Source organism: Hemiscyllium ocellatum, chromosome 24 (genome assembly GCF_020745735.1).
Source record: "Hemiscyllium ocellatum isolate sHemOce1 chromosome 24, sHemOce1.pat.X.cur, whole genome shotgun sequence".
NCBI classification, from domain to species: domain Eukaryota; kingdom Metazoa; phylum Chordata; class Chondrichthyes; order Orectolobiformes; family Hemiscylliidae; genus Hemiscyllium; species Hemiscyllium ocellatum.
In genome coordinates, this window is record NC_083424.1 from 28,561,471 (window position 1) to 28,579,807 (window position 18,337).

Below are 18,337 nucleotides of genomic sequence, written 5' to 3' on the forward strand. Positions count from 1 at the left end.
ATGTTACACTATGAACATCATTATGTATCATCTTCAATTGTCTAAACAAAGACAGATCCAACTGTCAGCACGATGACTTCCCTCAACAGGTTAGGCAAAGTCACACATCCTGAAACCCCAAAGCTGGAATGGAAATTTAACCCTGCATTGGTGACACCAATCTGATCCAGACTGATCTTTCTGTCAACTGAATCAACGATACTCTTTCAGAAACTGGTAAAGAGTCTTAGCTTTTACATGTTGTAGTCTGATGTTAGTTGAAGTTCCAATTCTCTTCCCATCATGTGGCTCTCCAGGAATCTCCCTAATTCTTACTGCCTGCCATGTATTGGAAGGATTTACAGGCTGTTACACAACCTAATTGGTTATATTTTGAGCTTCACTTGCCCTACCCATCAAGTCCCAGAAAGAGATTTGAACCTGGAGCTTGTAATTCAGAAGCAGGGAAGCTATCCTATGAGCCACAAATCTCTCAAACAAAAAGAGAGCATTAGAACTTTAAAATGAAGAAAGATGGATTAATTTAAATTTTGAGCACCAATAAAATTGACAGTAAAAAGTTTTCTTGCACAGCTTTTTAAAAATATGACAACTGTCCAGGTCACAATATTATAACAGATCTGTGGCTGGAAAACAGTTAACATAATTTGACATAAACACCTTCCAGAGGCAACTGCATGAAACCTATTTAGCTATTTAAAAGGACATACTATGGATCTATTACAATTTTTAAAAGGTGCATCTCACTTAATAGTATTTGCGAACCCCACACAGAGATACATATAAAAGGAAAAAAAGAGTTTGACAAAGAATGAGAGAGAAATCAGCAAAAAGACATCACAATTATGAAAACACTTAGGAGTTAAAAAAAGAAAACAAGGAAACAGCTACATCTATGAGCAATGGGAGATCAGCTCTAGTATAATATATTATGAACTGGTTAGTATACAGTCATATCAAAAACAATATTTGGTTTAAAGGCTCTGATTTTCACAGGATTTAAAATAGGACTGACACCCAAGGACTGATACCAAGGGTTTACGGTTATCAAGATGCCTATAATTGAATGGACCAGCATGATGCATCGATCAATTCTAATAGTTTTGTAGGACCAATTAAATGTGACCCTAACAACAGACAATGGCAATAGTAATTCATAGTTTTAGGACTCAACATTAATTCCCCCTCCCACTCCCCCCAAGCACATGTAGGTTCTGGGCCTCCTCCATTGCCAAACCCTTACCATCCGCTGCCTGAAGGAAGAATGCTTCATCTTCTGCCTTAGGACCCTCCATTGGATCAATGTGGATTTCACCAATTTCCTCATTTTCCCCCCCCCCACCTTATTCCAGATCCAACTTTCCAACACGGCATTGCCCTCTTGGCCTGTCCATCCTCCTTCCCATCTATCTGCTCCAGTCTCCTCTCTGACCTATCACCTTCACCCCCATCTTCATCTACTTATAGCACTCTCAGCTACCTTCCCCCAGTCCCACCCCCTCCCATTTATCTCCCAGCCCCCTTGGCCCACAAGCCTCATTCCTGATGAAGGACTGATGCCCAAAACGTCGATTCTCCTGCTCCTTGGATGCTGTCTAACAGGCTGTGCTTTTTCAACACCATTACTCTCGACTCATTGAACTCCATTCACTTGCTTGGAGTTGATCAGTTAAGGCCTCACTCATAATCTTTGGGTTTTACAGAGACATCCATCAATCTCCAATCAATTTTAATTCAATGTAACTAGCAAGAAGGAATTCAATAGATTATGTACCATTGACAAGAATGCTCGAGGATCTCATAACTACATCTGCTTCATTGGGTTTCGGGTCTAGGGGAATACAGGTGACAAAGTTAAAAGCACATCCATAGCTTACTGCACTTCAATTTACTTTTGTTTCACTGCATTTAAGGGATAGATTTAATTTTCAGAGATAATATAGTGAGTTGAACTGGTATCTGCCAAACTGCCACAGTGTGGCAGAGGCGTTGTTTCCGTTTCATGGAAAATTAGAAAATCAAACAGAGCTGGATTGCAGGTGAGTGGGGAGTCTGATGGTTACCAGAAAAGGGAAAAAAGGGTCAGAAGATTTGAAATCTGAAGTATGGAAATCTGATAATAGAACAACACAAAGACTTTGTATCTGAATACATGAAGCATCCAGAATAAAATTAATGTGCTGACAGTGCCAATTGTGACAAATTGTGATATGATTTGGCAGTACTAACTGAGATGTGGTTAAAGGAAGACCAGGTTTGGGAATTGAATATCCAAGAGTATTCAATGTTTTCAAAGGATAGGCAGGAAAGAAAAGGAGGTGGTACAACTTTGTCAGTAAAGGGAGGGATCTGAGCTGTAGTAAGAAATGATATCAGCACTGTGGTGGTCAAGGTATAGAATCAGTCTGAGTAGAAATAAAAAAACAGCAAGGGAGTAATCCATAGGTCACTAAACAGTATTGTGCACCATTGCAGGACTATAAACCAGGAAATACTGGAGATTAAGAAAGATACAAATCACGGTTGATTTTAATATGCACATTGACTGGCAAAGGTTCACATCGAGGGAAAGTTCATTGAATGAATTCAAGATTACTTTTTGAAGCAATATCTTAGAAATCCTACTGTGCAGAATAAGGCCATTCGGCCCACTGAATCAGCAATGAACCATTAAAGAGCATCCCACCCAGTCCCAGTTCCCCACCCTATCCCAGTAATCCTACATCTACCATGGCCAATCTACCTAACCTGCACATCTTTGATTGTGGGAGAAAACCAGAGCACAGTGGAAACTCACGCAGACATGGGGAGAAAGCACAAACTCCATAAAAGCAGTCATCCAAGGCTGGAACCAAAACCATGCCCCTGGGGCTGTGAGGCAGCAGTGCTAACCTAATATGTTGGGGAACCAAGTAGAGAGCAGACGATCCTGGATTTGGTATTGTGTAATGGGATGAGATTAAAGAATGATATCATAGTAAAGGATCCTCTTGGGAAGAGTGAGCACAGCATGCTGGAATTTCAAATCCAGTTGGCGGTCAAGAAACTGAAGTCCTGCATTAGTGTTTTAGAGTTAAACAAAGCTAATTATATATGCATGAGCTCTGATCTGACCCTCGAGGACAGCGCAGGAAGACTAAAAGGTAGGACAATTGATTATATGTGGCAGATGTTGAAGCAAATAGTCTATTGATCCAAATTTAAAATATATTCCAGAAAGAAAGAAAGATTGTTAGAGCAGGAGAAACATCAATGTTGCAATGCAAAAAAATTAAAGAACTAAGGCATATCATATTGCAAAAGCAAATTGCAGTTGGAAGGCTGGGAAACTTTTACAGATCAACAAAGGCTTACTAAAACAGTCATAAAAAGAGCAAAGATAAATTATGAAAGAAAACTAACACAATATAAAGACCATAAGACATAGGAACAGAAATTATGCCATTCAGCCCATTGGGTCTGCTCCACTATTCAATCATGGCTGATAATTTTTTCAATCCCATTTTCTTCCTGTCACCCTTGATCCCCTTGATACTCAAGAATCTATCTATCTGTCTTAAATATACTCAACGGTCTGGCCTCCACAGCCCTCTGTGGCAATGAATTCCATAGATTCACCACTCTCTAGCTGAAGAAGTTTCTCCATAGATCCATTCTAAAGGATCTTCCCTTTACTCTAAGGCTGTGCCCTCAGGTCTGAGTTTCTCCTACCAATGCAAATATCTTCCCAACATCTACTCTGTCCAGGACATTCAGTATTCTATATGTTTCAATTAGATCCCTCACCCCCACCCCGCCCCTTAGCCTTTTAAACTCCATTGAGTGTAAATCCAGAGTCCTCAAATGATCCTTACATGTTAAGCTTTTCATTCCTGGGACTATTCTTGAACCTCCATTGAATATTCTCCCGGGCTGGTACATCCTTCCTGAGATATGGCGCCCAAAACTATGCACAATCCTCCAAATGTGGTCTGACCAGAACCTTATAGAGCCTCAGAAGTACATCCCTGCTTTTTATATTCTGAGTCCTCTCAAAATAAATGCCATCAATGCATTTGCCTTCCTAACCACTGACTTAACCTGCAAGTTTATCTTGAGAGAATCCTTAACTAGAATTCCCAAGTCTCTTTCAACTTCGGACTTCTGAATTTTCGCCCCATTTAGAAAATAGTCCATGCCTCTATTCTTCCTACCAAAGTGCGTGACCTCACACTTTCCCACCTTGTACTCTATATGCCACTTCTTTGCCCACTCTCCTAACTTGTCCAAATCTTTCTGCAGCCACCCTGCCTCCTTGATGCTACCTGTCCCTCTACCTATCTTTGTATCATCTGCAAACTTAGCCAAATGCCCTCAGTTCCTTCATCTAGATCATTAATTGTATAAAGTGAGAAGTTGTGGTCTCAACACAGCTTTGTGGAACACCACTTATCACCTTCTGACATCCTGAGAAGGGCCTTTTCATCCCCACTTTCTGCCAGACAACCAAGTTTCTATCCAAGCTAGCATCTCGCTTCTAACACCATGGCCTCCTGTGCGGCACCTAGTCAAAGGCCTTCTTGAAGTCCAGGTAGATAACATGCATTGGCTCTCCTGGGTTGAACCTGCTCAATGCTGCTTTCAGCATTCTAGCAGATTTGTCAGGCATGACCTCCCCTTTGATGAAACCATGCTGACTTTGCCCTATTTTACCATACATTTCAAAGTATCGAGAAATCTCACCCTTCACAATGGATTCCATGACCGAGGTTAAGCTAATCGGTCTGTAAACTCAGATAGCGAAAGCTTCGGTAAGCATATAAAAGGAAACAAAGTAGCTAAAGTGAATGTTGATCCCATGGAGGATGAGACTGGGTTGTTAATATTGGGGAATACAGAAATGGCAGAGTTGCTAAATCAATATCTCATTTCAGTGGAGGACACTAGTACCATCCCAGTCATAACATGTAATGCAAAGGTTATGGAAAGGGAGGAACTTAGACAATCATTGATTTATTGCTTTATTTATTGTTACATGTATTTGTTACAAATACTTTGAAAAGTGGTGTATAATGTTGCCACTGTCTGGAGCCATCTTAAAACACAGAAATAAACCATACATAGAGTATAAGAGTAGAAAAATAAAGTTAAATGTTCAACAAGGCCAAGTGCTCAGCCATTGATTTATTGCTTTATTTATTGTTACATGTATTTGTTACAAATACTTTAAAAAGTGGTGTATAATGTTGCCACTGTCTGGAGCCATCTTAAAACACAGAAATAAACCATACATAGAGTATAAGAGTAGAAAAATAAAGTTAAATGTTCAACACGGCCAAGTGCTCAGCCATGGTCCTGGATCCATGCTGTTCCGCCCTGATGCTAAGACCATCAGCAGCACGAAGCTGTCAGCCAAACTAAAATCCCTCCGCTGCACCGCTGCTGCTGGAACCAAGTCGCCATTTGGCCCTGCATGAGTCCGCACTGGACTGAGCTCAGAAATGCAGCCGCCACTGAAGTTGCTGGGTCCTGCACTGGGCCCAAACGTATCTCCCTCTGCCACCACTAAGAACACAATCTCACCTCCCACCACCACTGCTGGAGAGCTCAATCACAATTCCCTCAAATCCCCACCAGAACAAACTTTGCCCCCAAAAGTGCTGAATACCTCAATGCTGTCCAAGCGCTCCACAAGAAGGTAAGTACGGTTAAAGTTCTTTTTAAAAGGCAGAAAAAGAAAGATAAACAAAATTAAAAACAGAAAGAGATCCAGGAGTCCAATCGCTGTGCTGCTACTTGGCCACTGTCTTGACCAGAAAGTCATCTCTGTTCGTCATCGTCATTATAGGGAAAAAGTACTGAGCATTGGGATTTAAGGCAGACAAGTTGCCAGGGACTGATGACCTATATTCAAGGGTCTGAAAGGAAGTGATCCATTAGATATAATATTCCAAAATTCCCTGGATGTGGGAAAGGTTCCAATGGATTGGAAAAATGCAAATTTAACCCCTTTATTCAAAAAAGCGAGAGAGACAAAAACTAGGAAACTACAGACCAGTTAGTTTAACATATGTCGGTAGGAAATTACTTCTTTAATCGTAGATTTGAACAATGACATGGCATTTAGGAAGTCAAGATAAACCATATTTAATTAATTCACTTGTGTTCTTAGAAGATGTAGCAAGCGGATGAAGGCTGACAGATTTAAAACAGAAATGTGTAGAAATTACTTTTGTCAAAGGGTTGTGAATTTGTAGAATTCACTACCCCAGAATATAGTGAATGCTGGGATGTTCAGTAAATTTAAGGAGGGGGAAGATAGATTTTTAATTAGTACTGGGTTGAAGGGTTATAAAGAGAGTGAGCTGGAAAGTGGACTTGATGCTGCATGAGATCAGCCATGATCACATTGAATAATGGAGCAGGCTTGAGGGGCTGAATTGCCTCATCCTGCACCTATTTCTTACGTTCTACCACAGCACCTATATAGAGATTTTTTTTCATATTCTAACATTGATGGGGATAAACATGATATCCGCACACACAAAACAAAAGAAAATATATCCTAATTAAGTAGATTTATATGATACCGGAATTTATAAACAGATACACATGCACATATCTAGTGGTAAGTCATCTTCCCTTATAAGTTTAATTTACAGTACACCTACAATATTACAAATTGTGCATGATCCATCAGAAAGAAAAAAATACAATGTATTAAATGGCCTTTTTCATTTTAATTGTAAATAAATTATGCAAAAGTTGTATAATGGCCTGGCTTATAAGCATAATAAAATTTAAGTACCTGAGGTATTGGATAGGAAGTAGGATTAATTGCACCTTCTCGACCAAAGTCAATCATTTTTCCACACTTCGGAATGTCGTCAACCCACACACCTTCATACATCTGACCTTTCTCAAAGAAGAAAAACTTTCCGGTTCCATGTTTCTTTCCATTTTTCCACAAGCCTTCATAGCGATTTTCATTGGCTGAATAAAGACATAACTATTAACTGATGTACAAATCAGTAATACCTACAAATAACTAATCCACCATTTTGGATCCTGACTATTTTAAAATAGTAAATCTGAATTCTACTGTTGTTTATATGCTTTCATCTCAAACTATTTGAAGTAAACTTCAAATTATAATTATCTTAAGGGTGTTTACCAGTTTCTCAAACTCAATTTTTATCTTTTTTTGTATAAAGATAAAAATGTAATTTCCAAAACTAAAAGTAATTCTCTGTGGCATGTGAATCATAAAACCATATTAATATATGGAGATTCTTCCCAAACTGATTGCTTGTATAAAGGATTCAATAGTAAATATATTTAAGATGGTAATCAAAGTATAAACTCTATTTAATCTAATCAGACCACAGTGTAAGCATATCCTCCTCACACACATTGGAGAAAGTGAGGACTGCAAATACTGAAGATCAGAGTCAAGAGTGTGGTGCTGGAAAAGCACAACCGGTCAAGAAGCAGGAGAACCGACATTTCGAGCGTAAGCCCTTCAGGAGTGACGCTTGTGGGCCGGGGGGAACTGAGAGATAAATAGGAGAAGGTGATTGGTCAGAGAGGAGGACGCAGCGGATAGATGGGAAAGGCGATGGATGGGTCAAGAGGGCGGTGCCAAGTTTGAGGCTTGCCCAAAACGTCGATTTCCCCTACTCCTCAGACACTGCCTGACCGGCTGTGCTTTTCCAGCACCACATTCTCAACCCTCCTTACACATAGGCATGTATTAATAGTTGGTGCAAATAATTGTAAGTTCAATGTCTATTTTTAGCTAGCAAATCACAAATAAAGCAAAATGAAAGACTTTCTCCACCATTATTCTTTTCATGAAGTGAGATTTAAATTATGTTTCTTGATAATGACTGTCCTGCTGTAGCAAAGGGAAGTAGTATTTGGTAGGGATAACATTGAGGTCCCCAAACAGTTGTTCCACAGTGGGGCACAGTATAAGCCAGGAAATATTAGAGGCTTGCAAGAAAGGTATAGCAATAATCATGAGTGATTTTGATATGCACATGAATTGGAAGAATTAAATTGGCAAGGGTAGCCTGAGTTCATTAACTGTATTAGAGATTGTCTGTTGGAGCAGTCTGTTGTGGAATCAACCAGGGAACAGGCTACTCTGGATTTGGTATTGTGTAATGAGGAGAGATTAATTGATGAAATCATAGTTAAGAATTCTCTAGGGAGTAGTGACCATTTTATGATAGAATTCAAAATTTAAAAAAACATCCATGGCTAAACAATGAGGTCAAGGACAATATAAAGTCAAAAGCTAAGGTATACCATATGCCAAAGGCCAGTGAAAGGCTGGAAGATTGGGAAACTTTCAAACATAAACAAAGGGATACTAAAAAAAATAAGAGGTAAGATAAATTACAAAAGAAAACTACCACAATATAGCAAAAAGGATAGCAAAAGCTTCTAATGGCATATAAAAGGGAAGAGAGTCACTAAGGTGAATGTTGGTCCCTTGGAAGATGAAAGCAGAGAGTTTATAGTGGGGAATATGGAGATGGCTAAATCAATACTTTGCCTCAGTTTTCATGGTGGAGGACAACAGTACCATTCCTATTGGAACAGGCAAGTCAAAGACAATAGAGAAGGTAGAACATAGAATAATCAACATCGATTGGGAAAAGGTATTCAGCAAACTATTAAGATTGAGGGCAGACAAGTCCCCCAGGCCCGAGGGCCTACATCCGAGGGTATTAAAGTATTAAAGAAAGTGGCAGTGGAGATACTGGATCCATTGATTACAATATTCCAAAATTCCCCGGACATGGGAAAGGTTACAGCGAATTGGAAAAATGCTAATGCTTATTCAAAAAGGGAAGGAGGCAAAATGTGGGAAATTACAGACCGGTTAGCTTAACCTCTGTCGTTAGGAAAATGTTATAATCAATTACCCAGGAAGAAATATCAGGACATTTGGAAAGTCACAACACTATCCATCACAGTCAGCATGGTTTTATGAAGGCAAAATTATGTTTGACTAATTTGTTAGAGTTTTTCAAAGTTGTAACAAGGAAAGTGGATAATGGGGGTTTTGAAGTTGTAATATATCTGGACTTCCGGAAGGCATTTGATAAGGTGCCAGACAAAAGGTTATACCATATGGGATTCGCGGTAATTCATTAGCTTGGATAGATGACTGGCTGATGGATAGAAGACAGATTTGCGATCAATTTTTTTTTCTGGATGGCAAGATCTAATGAGAACAATGCCAAAGGGTTCAGTTCTCGGATTCCGGCTATTTACAATCTACACTGATGGCTTAGATACAAGGATAGAAGGATCTAATGCCAAATTTCCAGACGACACAAAAATAGGCCGGACAGTAAATTGCAATGAGGAAATAAGAAGCAAATGCTTTCTCTTGTGGGATATTTTAGGACGGGAGGTCAGAGTCTTAGGATAAGGGGGAGCAAATTTTCACTGCGGAGAGCGGCGCAAGCTGGGCGGAAGTGAGGTTGGATCACAGAGCTGGTCGGGAAGGTAAGCGATTGGTATTTAAAGAACTTACCTCGACGCAAACGGTCTTTTCACCGCAGAGAGCGGCGCGAGCTGGGCGGAAGTGAGGTTGGAGTGCAGAGCTGGTCGGGAAGGTAAGTGATTGGTATTTGAGTGGATGTGTTCTAGACCCCAGGCCATACTTCGTAGGGCCTCCCTCCCATCCTCCTCCTCTAACCTAACTTTAAAGTCCACAGGTAAGCGACTCAGTGTTATTGACTCAGTGTTCTTGTTTTGGAGACAAAGTGTACAGTCATGGCAGCGCAGGCAGTGGAATGTTCCTCCTGCAGGATGTTTGAGGTAGGGGTGACCACCGATACTCCTGCCGACTTTGTCTGCAGGAAATGCAGTCAGATCCTGCTCCTCACCGAACGAGTTAGGGAACTGGAACTGGAGTTGGTTGAACTGGGGATTATTGGAGAGGCTGAGAGGGTGATTGATAGAAGCTACAGGGACATAGTTACGCCGGAGAACAGAGGTAGCTGGGTAACAGTTAGAGGTGGGAAGGGGAAGAAGCAGGCAGTGCAGGGTTCCCCTGTGGTCGTTCCCCTAAACAATAAGTATACAGCTTTGGAAACTGTTGGGGGGGACAGCCTTGCAGGTGTAAGCTGCAGTGATGGGGTCTGTGGCGTGAGGGAAAGGGGGAGAGGAGAAGAGCGCTAGTTATAGCAGACTGTCTAGTTAGAGGGACGGACAGGCGGTTCTGTGGACATGGGCGAGACTCTCGGATGGTTTGTTGCCTCCTGGGTGCCAGGGTCCGAGACGTCTCGGACCGTGTCTTCAGAATCCTTAAGGGGGAGGGTGTGCAGCCAGAAGTCGTGGTACACATTGGCACCAACGACATAGGTAGGAAGAGGGGTGGGGAGGTCATTCAAGAGCTCAGGGAGTTAGGCTGGAAGCTAAAAGCTAGGACAGACAGAGTCGTCATCTCTGGGTTGTTGCCGGTGCCACGTGACAGTGAGGCAAGGAATAGGGAGAGAGTGCAGTTGAACACGTGGCTGCAAGGATGGTGTAGGAGGGACGGCTTCAGGTATTTGGATAATTGGACTGCATTCTGGGGAAGGTGGGACCTGTACAAACGGGTTGCACCTGAACCAGAAGGGCACCAATATCCTGGGGGGTAGGTTTGCTAGCACTCTTCGGGGGGGTTTAAACAAATTTGGCAGGGGGATGGGATCCGGACTTATAGTCCAGCAAGTAAGCTAGCTGTTTGTCAGGATGTCCAAGAATGTAGGGAGGCTGTGGAGAAGGTAGCACTGACAGGGAATACTTGCGGACACAGAGATGGGCTTAAGTGCGTATACTTCAACGCAAGGAGTATCAGAAATAAGGTGGGTGAACTTAAGGCGTGGATCGGTACCTGGGACTACGATGTTGTGGCCATCACGGAAACGTGGATAGATGAGGGACAGGAATGGTTGTTGGAGGTCCCTGGTTACAGATGTTTCAGTAAGATTAGGGAGGGTGGTAAAAAAGGAGGAGGGGTGGCATTGCTAATTCGAAATGGTATAACGGCTGCAGAAAGGAAGTTTGAGGGGGATCTGCCTTTGGAGGTAGTATGGGCTGAAGTCAGAAATAGGAAAGGTGCAGTCACCTTGTTGGGTGTTTACTATAGGCCCCCCAATAGCAGCAGAGATGTGGAGAAACAGATTGGGAAACAGATTTTGGAAAGGTGCAGAAGCCACAGGGTCGTAGTCATGGGCGACTTCAACTTCCCAAATATTGATTGGAAGCTCTTTAGATCAAGTAGATTGGATGGGGCGGTGTTTGTGCAGTGTGTCCAGGAAGCTTTTCTAACTCAGTATGTAGATCCTCCAACCAGAGGGGAGGCCATATTGGATTTGGTACTCGGTAATGAACCGGGACAAGTGATGGGCTTGTTAGTGGGTGAACATTTTGGTGATGGTGACCACAATTCTGTGACTTTCACCTTGGTTATGGAGAGAGATAGGTGCGCACAACAGAGTAGATTTTACAACTGGGGGAAGGGAAATTATGATGCTGTAAGACAGGATTTGAGGAGCATAAGTTGGGAGCATAGGCTGTCAGGGAAGGATGTGGTGGAAATGTGGAACCTTTTCAAGGAGCAGATACGACGTGTCCTTGATATGTATGTACCTATCAGGCAGGAAAGAAATGGTTGTGTGAGGGAGCCTTGGTTGACGAGGGAGGTTGAATGTCTAGTAAAGAGGAAGAAGGAGGCTTACATAAGGTTGAGGAAACAGGGTTCAGACAGAGCAGTGGAGGGATACAGGATAGCCAGAAGGGACCTGAAGAAAGGGATTAGGAGAGCTAAGAGAGGGCATGAAAAATCCTTGGCGGATAGGATCAAGGATAACCCCAAGGCATTTTATGCGTATGTGAGAAACATGAGAATGACGAGAACGAGGGTAGGTCCGATCAAGGACAGTAGTGGGAGATTGTGTATTGAGTCGGAAGAGATAGGAGAGATCTTGAATGAGTACTTTTCTTCAGTATTTACGAACGAGAGGGACCATATTGTTGAAGAGGAGAGTGTGAAACGGACTGGTAAGCTAGAAGAGATACTTGTTAGGAAGGAAGATGTGTTGGACATTTTGAACAACTTGAGGATAGACAAGTCCCCCGGGCCTGACGGGATATATCCTAGGATTACGTGGGAAGCAAGAGAGGAAATTGCAGTACCGTTGGCAATGATCTTTTCGTCTTCACTGTCAACGGGGGTGGTACCAGGGGACTGGAGAGTAGCGAATGTTGTGCCCCTGTTCAAAAAAGGGAATAGGGATAACCCTGGGAATTACAGGCCAGTTAGTCTTACTTCTGTGGTAGGCAAAGTAATGGAAAGGGTACTGAGGGTTAGGATTTATGAGTATCTGGAAAGACACTGCTTGATTAGGGACAGCCAGCACGGATTTGTGAAGGGTAGGTCTTGCCTTACAAGTCTTACTGAATTCTTTGAGGAGGTGACCAAGCATGTGGATGAGGGTAGAGCAGTGGATGTAGTGTACATGGATTTTAGTAAGGCATTTGATAAGGTTCCCCATGGTAGGCTTATGCGGAAAGTCAGGAGGCATGGGATAGAGGGAAATTTGGCCAATTGGATAGAAAACTGGCTAACCGGTCGAAGTCAGAGAGTGGTGGTAAATGGTAAATATTCAGCCTGGAGCCCAGTTACAAGTGGAGTTCCGCAGGGATCAGTTCTGGGTCCTCTGCTGTTTGTAATTTTTATTAATGACTTGGATGAGGGAGTCGAAGGGTGGGTCAGTAAATTTGCAGATGATACGACGATTGGTGGAGTTGTGGACAGTGAGGAGGGCTGTTGTCGGCTGCAAAGGGACTTAGATATGATGCAGAGCTGGGCTGAGGAGTGGCAGATGGAGTTCAACCCTGCCAAGTGAGGTTGTCCATTTTGGAAGAACAAATAAGAATGCGGAATACAGGGTTAACGGTAGGGTTCTTAGTCAGGTGGAGGAACAGAGGGATCTTGGGGTCTATGTACGTAGATCTTTGAAAGTTGCCATTCAGGTGGATAGAGCTTGTAAGAAGGCCTGTGGTGTATTAGCGTTCATTAGCAGAGGGATTGAATTCAAGAGTCGTGAAGTGATGTTGCAGCTGTACAGGACTTTGGTTAGGCCACATTTGGAGTACTGTGTGCAGTTCTGGTCGCCTCACTTTGGAGAGGGTGCAGAGAAGATTTACCAGGATGTTGCCTGGAATGGAGAATAGGTTGTACGAGGATAGGCCGAGAGTTCTCGGCCTTTTCTCGTTGGAACGGCGAAGGATGAGGGGTGACTTGATAGAGGTTTATAAGATGATCAGAGGAATAGATAGAGTAGACAGTCAGAAACTTTTTCCCCGGGTACAACAGAGTGTTACAAGGGGACATAAATTTAAGGTGAAGGGTGGAAGGTATAGAGGAGATGTCAGGGGTGGGTTCTTTACCCAGAGAGTGGTGGGGGCATGGAATGTGCTGCCCGTGGGAGTGGTAGAGTCAGAATCATTGGCGACCTTTAAGCGGCAATTGGATAGGTACATGGATGGGTGCTTAATCTAGGATAGATGTTCGGCACAACATCGTGGGCCGAAGGGCCTGTTCTGTGCTGTATTGTTCTATGTTCTATGTTCTAAATTTAAAACAGAGTTGAGGAGAAACTACTTCTCCCAAAGGGTTGTTAATCTTTGGATGTTGCGACCCCAAAGTGCAATAGCTGCTGGGACACAGAGTACATTTAAAGGAGAAGTTAGACAGATTTTTAATTGGTAATGGATTAAAGGGATATCTGGAGAAGGCAGGAAAATGGGGGTGAGGGCCATATCAGCCATGATCGAATGGCAGAGCAGAATCGATGGGCTGAATGGCCTAATTCTGCTCCGATATCTTATGAACTTATAAGTTGAATAGCAATTTGTCCAATGCTATATTAGAATAGAATTATTAAGCCATTTATCATGTCAGATAGAGACTATATGTATTGCAGATCTTTGTAATAATAGATGACTCGTAACTGTAAGACTCTTTACCAGTCCATTTCCTTTTTGTTGAAATGTCATTAACCTGAAATAATAGGTGGAACCCACGAATGATGAGAGCATTCATGAGTTAGTTGAAAAATAGGATGAAATCTTTAGAAATCAGATTCTTGTCTTGGCATTGAGCAAGAAAAAGTCCATTCTCCAACCAAGTTTGAATGGTCAGATAAGAATATTGCAAGTGAGCAGGGAGAGGGCTATTTGCATGTATTAGCATGGCATTATTACTTTATCTCACCTCATTTAGCATGTGAACATAGGAGGTATAGTTAGCAAGTTTGCAGATGACACCAAAATTGGAGGTATGGTGGACAGTGAAGAAAATTACCTCAGATTACAATGGGGTCTTGATCAAATGGGCCAAGGAGTGGCAGATGGAGTTTAGATAAATGTGGAGTGCTGCATTTTGGAAAAACAAATCCGAGCACAATTATACACTTAATGGTAAGGTCCTGGGAGTGTTGCTGAACAAAGAGACCTAGTTCCTTGAAAGTAGAGTTGCAGGTAAATAGGGTAGTGAAGAAGGCATTTGAGAAGCTTGCCTTTATTGGTCAGAGTACAGGAGTTGGGAGGTCATGTTGCGGCTGTACAGGACATTGGTTAGGCCAATTTTGGAATATTGCATTCAGTTCTGGTCTCCTTACTAAAGGAAGGATGTTGTGAAACTTGAAAGGATTCAGAAAAGATATACAAGGATGTTGCCAGGGTTCAAGGGTTTGGGTTATAAGGAGAGGCTGAATAGGCTGGGGCAATTTTCCACAGAGTGTCAGAGGCTGAGGGGTAACCTTATAGAGGTTTATAAATTCATGACGGGTATGCATAGGGTAAATAGACAAAGTCTTTTCCCCGGGGTAAGGGAGTCCAAAGCTAGAGGGCATAGGTTTAAGGTGAGAGAGGAAAGATTTAAAAGGGACCAAAGGAGCAACATCTTCATACAGAGGATGGTGCATGTATGGAATGAGTTGGCAGAGGAAGTGGTGGTACAATTACAACATTTTAAAGGCATCCGGACAAGTTGAACCAAAGAGTCTGTTTCTGTGCTCAGCACTTTTATGACTCTATGAATTTATTTATTTGTGGTTTCCCATTCTCTCATCCGACGGATAGAACTAGGCAATGATAATTACTGACAAGAAAGTCAGAGGAGATCCTTCCTCCATCTTCAAAAGCAGTTCTAGTCAGTCCTGGATGTCAACTCAATCAAATTCAAGGAGTGGAGGCTTTCTCTGGGGCCACTTCTTGGTAAGGAAGTTGGCAAACTCAATTCTGTAGATTGGAGGCAGCATTTTGCGATACAAAGGGAACAACATGAAGGGGAACAACAATAAACTAGGGTGGAGGAGACAACAGTGCATTGGAGGTCATGGTTACTCTGGGAGTGATAAACACTTGGATTTGCAATGAATTGTCAGCCATGTCTCTTATGTTCCCTTAAGTTTTTTTTCTCAGTTCCCCCTTCCATTCTGTGCACAGTGAATGGAAATTCCTACCTGGCAGCACATAGCCTGGTGCACAGATGGACTTAAAAGTGGTGCCAGCATCAGGAGATCCCAGTTGTGGCAAGTGCTTCTGCCTTACTGGCAGAGAAGTTAGGATGCGTGGGGCACCATGGAGGTATGACACACAGCTAATGAGGCAGGTTTCAGAGTCCAACGTAAGAAATCTCACTAGGGTTCACAGAGAAAACCCATGCATGAATCTTAACAATTTCTAGTAATTCAGCCCATTAGCACTCACTGTCTGTCTGTCTCTCTCTCTCTATATATATATACAGATGTTACCAAAACTGTTGAGTATTTTGCATAATTTGATATTTTTTTCCAGATTTCCACAATATTTTAGTTTAAACTTGCCAACCCTTGCCTAATGAGAAAATGTTGTTTTTGCCCATATCTTCAGTTACTTGGAATATTTTGTTTAATAAAAAGACAAGAAAGGAACCACAGAAAGATAGCCATTCAGTTGATTACATTTATTGCACCTGAAAAAGAGCTTTCTAGCTTAATCTTAGTTTCCAGATCTCAGGCTGTAACTCTATTGGTCATTGAACTGCTTGTCCTCATTCAAATATTTTTCATAATATGAAAAGGGTTTTGCCTATATGTTTCTCTATCAGACAGTGAGTTCCAGATGACTACCACCCTCTGGATGTTAATAATTCTCAATTCTCTATGATCCTTTTTTGAATTACTTGAAATTTATGCCTCTACTTATTGACCTCTGAAGTAAGGGAAACAGTCCATCCTAACCACTCTCTCTAGATCCTTTATAATTGTATTAATGTCAATTAAATTTCCAATCAGCCTTCTCTGTGAAAAAGAAAACCATCTTTATTGCTCTAGCTGTTGTAGTGACTTAAATTGGAAGTACTTCAACATATTGGTTCTTCCTTACCTATTGAAAATTTTCTCAATTATTTATTCTCTACTTCCAAGAGCAGATTTTTAAAAATTCATTTGTGGGACATGGGCATCACTGGCTGGCAAGCATTGATAGCCCATCCCTATTTGCCCTTGAGAAGGTGGTGGTGAGCTGCCTTCTTGATTGGTTGCAGTCCACTTACTGTGGGTTGACCCACAATGTCAGTCAGGAAGGAATCCCAGGAATTTGACACAATGACCGTGAAGGAATGGTAGTATATTTCCAAGTCAGGGTAGTGAATGTCTTGGAGGGGAACTTGCAGGTGGTGGTGTTCCCAAATACCTGCTACCCTTGTCCTTCTAGGTGGAAGTGGTCATGCATTTAGAAGGTATTGACTCAGGATCCTTGGTGAATTTCTGCAGTGCATCTTGTAGATAGTACACACTGCTGCTACTGAGCACTGGTGGTGGGATTGAATGTTTGTAGATCTGGTGCCAATCAAGGAAGTTGCTTTGTCCTGAATGGTGTCAAGCTTCGAGTGTTGTTGGAGCTGCACCTATCCAGGCAATTGGGGAGTATTCCAGCACACTTCTGATTTGTGCCTTATAGATGGTGGATAGATTTTGGGGTGTCAAGTGGCGAGTTACTTGCCGCAGTATCCCTAGTATCTGACCTGCTCTTGTAGCCACTATGTTTATGTGGTGAGTCCAGTTGAGTTTCTGATCAATGGTAACTCCAAGGATGTTGACAGTGGGAGATTCAGTGATGGTAATACTGTGAATGTCAAGGGGTGGTAGTTAGAGTGTCTCTTATTGATAATGGTCATTGTCTAGCACTTGTGTGACACAAATGTTACTTACCACTTGTCAACCCAATCCTGAATATTGTCCAGATCTTGTTCCATTTGAACACGGACTGCTTCAGTATCCGAGGAGTTGCAAATGGTGCTGAACACTGCAATCATCAGTAAACATCCCCACTTCAGACCTTATGACAGAGGGAAGGTCATTGGTGAAGCACCTGAAAATTGTTGGGCTTAGGATACTACCCTGAGGAACTTCTGCAGAGGCGTCGTGAAGCTGAGATGACTGACCAACCACAATCACAACCATCTTCCTTTATGCCAGGTATGACTCTAACCACTGGAGTGTTTGCCCCCTGATACCCATTGATTCCAGTTTTGTCAGGGCTCCTTGATGCCATACTTAGTCAAATATGGCCTTGATGTCAAGGGCTGTCACTTTCACCTCATCTCTGGAATTCAACTCTTTTGTTCATGTTTGAACCAAGGCTGTAATGAGATCAGGAGCTGAATGACCCTGGAAAAACCTAAACTGTGCGTCACTGAGCAGGTTATTGCTGAGCAGGTGCTGCTTGATAGCACTGGTGATAAGCCACTTTACTGGTGATGGAGAGTAGACTGATTAGGCGGTAATTAGCCGGGTTGGATATGTCCTGCTTTTTGTATACAGGACATGCCTGGACAATTTTCCACATTGTCAGGTCGATGCGAGTGTTGTAACTTTACTGGAAGAGCTTGGCTTGGGGAGCGGCATGTTATCAGGGCCCATTACCTTTGCAGTATCCAGTGCCTCCAGCCATTTCTTGATATCACATGGACATGAATCAAATTGGCTGGAGACTGGTATATGTGATGCTGGGGACCATTGCAGGAGCCCGAAATGGATCATCGACTCGGCACTTCTGACTGAAGATTGTTGCAAATGCAATGGCATTATCTTTTGCACTGATGTTCTGGGCTCATCCACCATGGAGGATAGGGATATTTGTGGAGCCTCCTCCTCCAGTGAGTTGTTTAATTGTCCACCACCATTCACAACTGGATGTGGAAGGACTGCAGAGCTTAGATCCGATCCATTGGTTGTGGGATTGCTTAGCTTTGTTTATCACTTGCTGTTTATGGCATTTGGTATGCAGGTAATCCTGT

General features: G+C 42.3%; 1 protein-coding gene across 1 annotated transcript in view; it reads right to left on the minus strand.

Annotated features, from left to right (window-relative positions):
• Positions 1-18,337, minus strand: part of morn3 (MORN repeat containing 3) — a 72,521-nt gene that overhangs the window by 19,261 nt on the left and 34,923 nt on the right. The window contains exon 4 of the mRNA XM_060843995.1: positions 6,788-6,972. Within this exon, the coding sequence (XP_060699978.1) occupies positions 6,788-6,972 (185 nt within the window). The remainder of the gene's footprint in view (positions 1-6,787; positions 6,973-18,337) is intronic.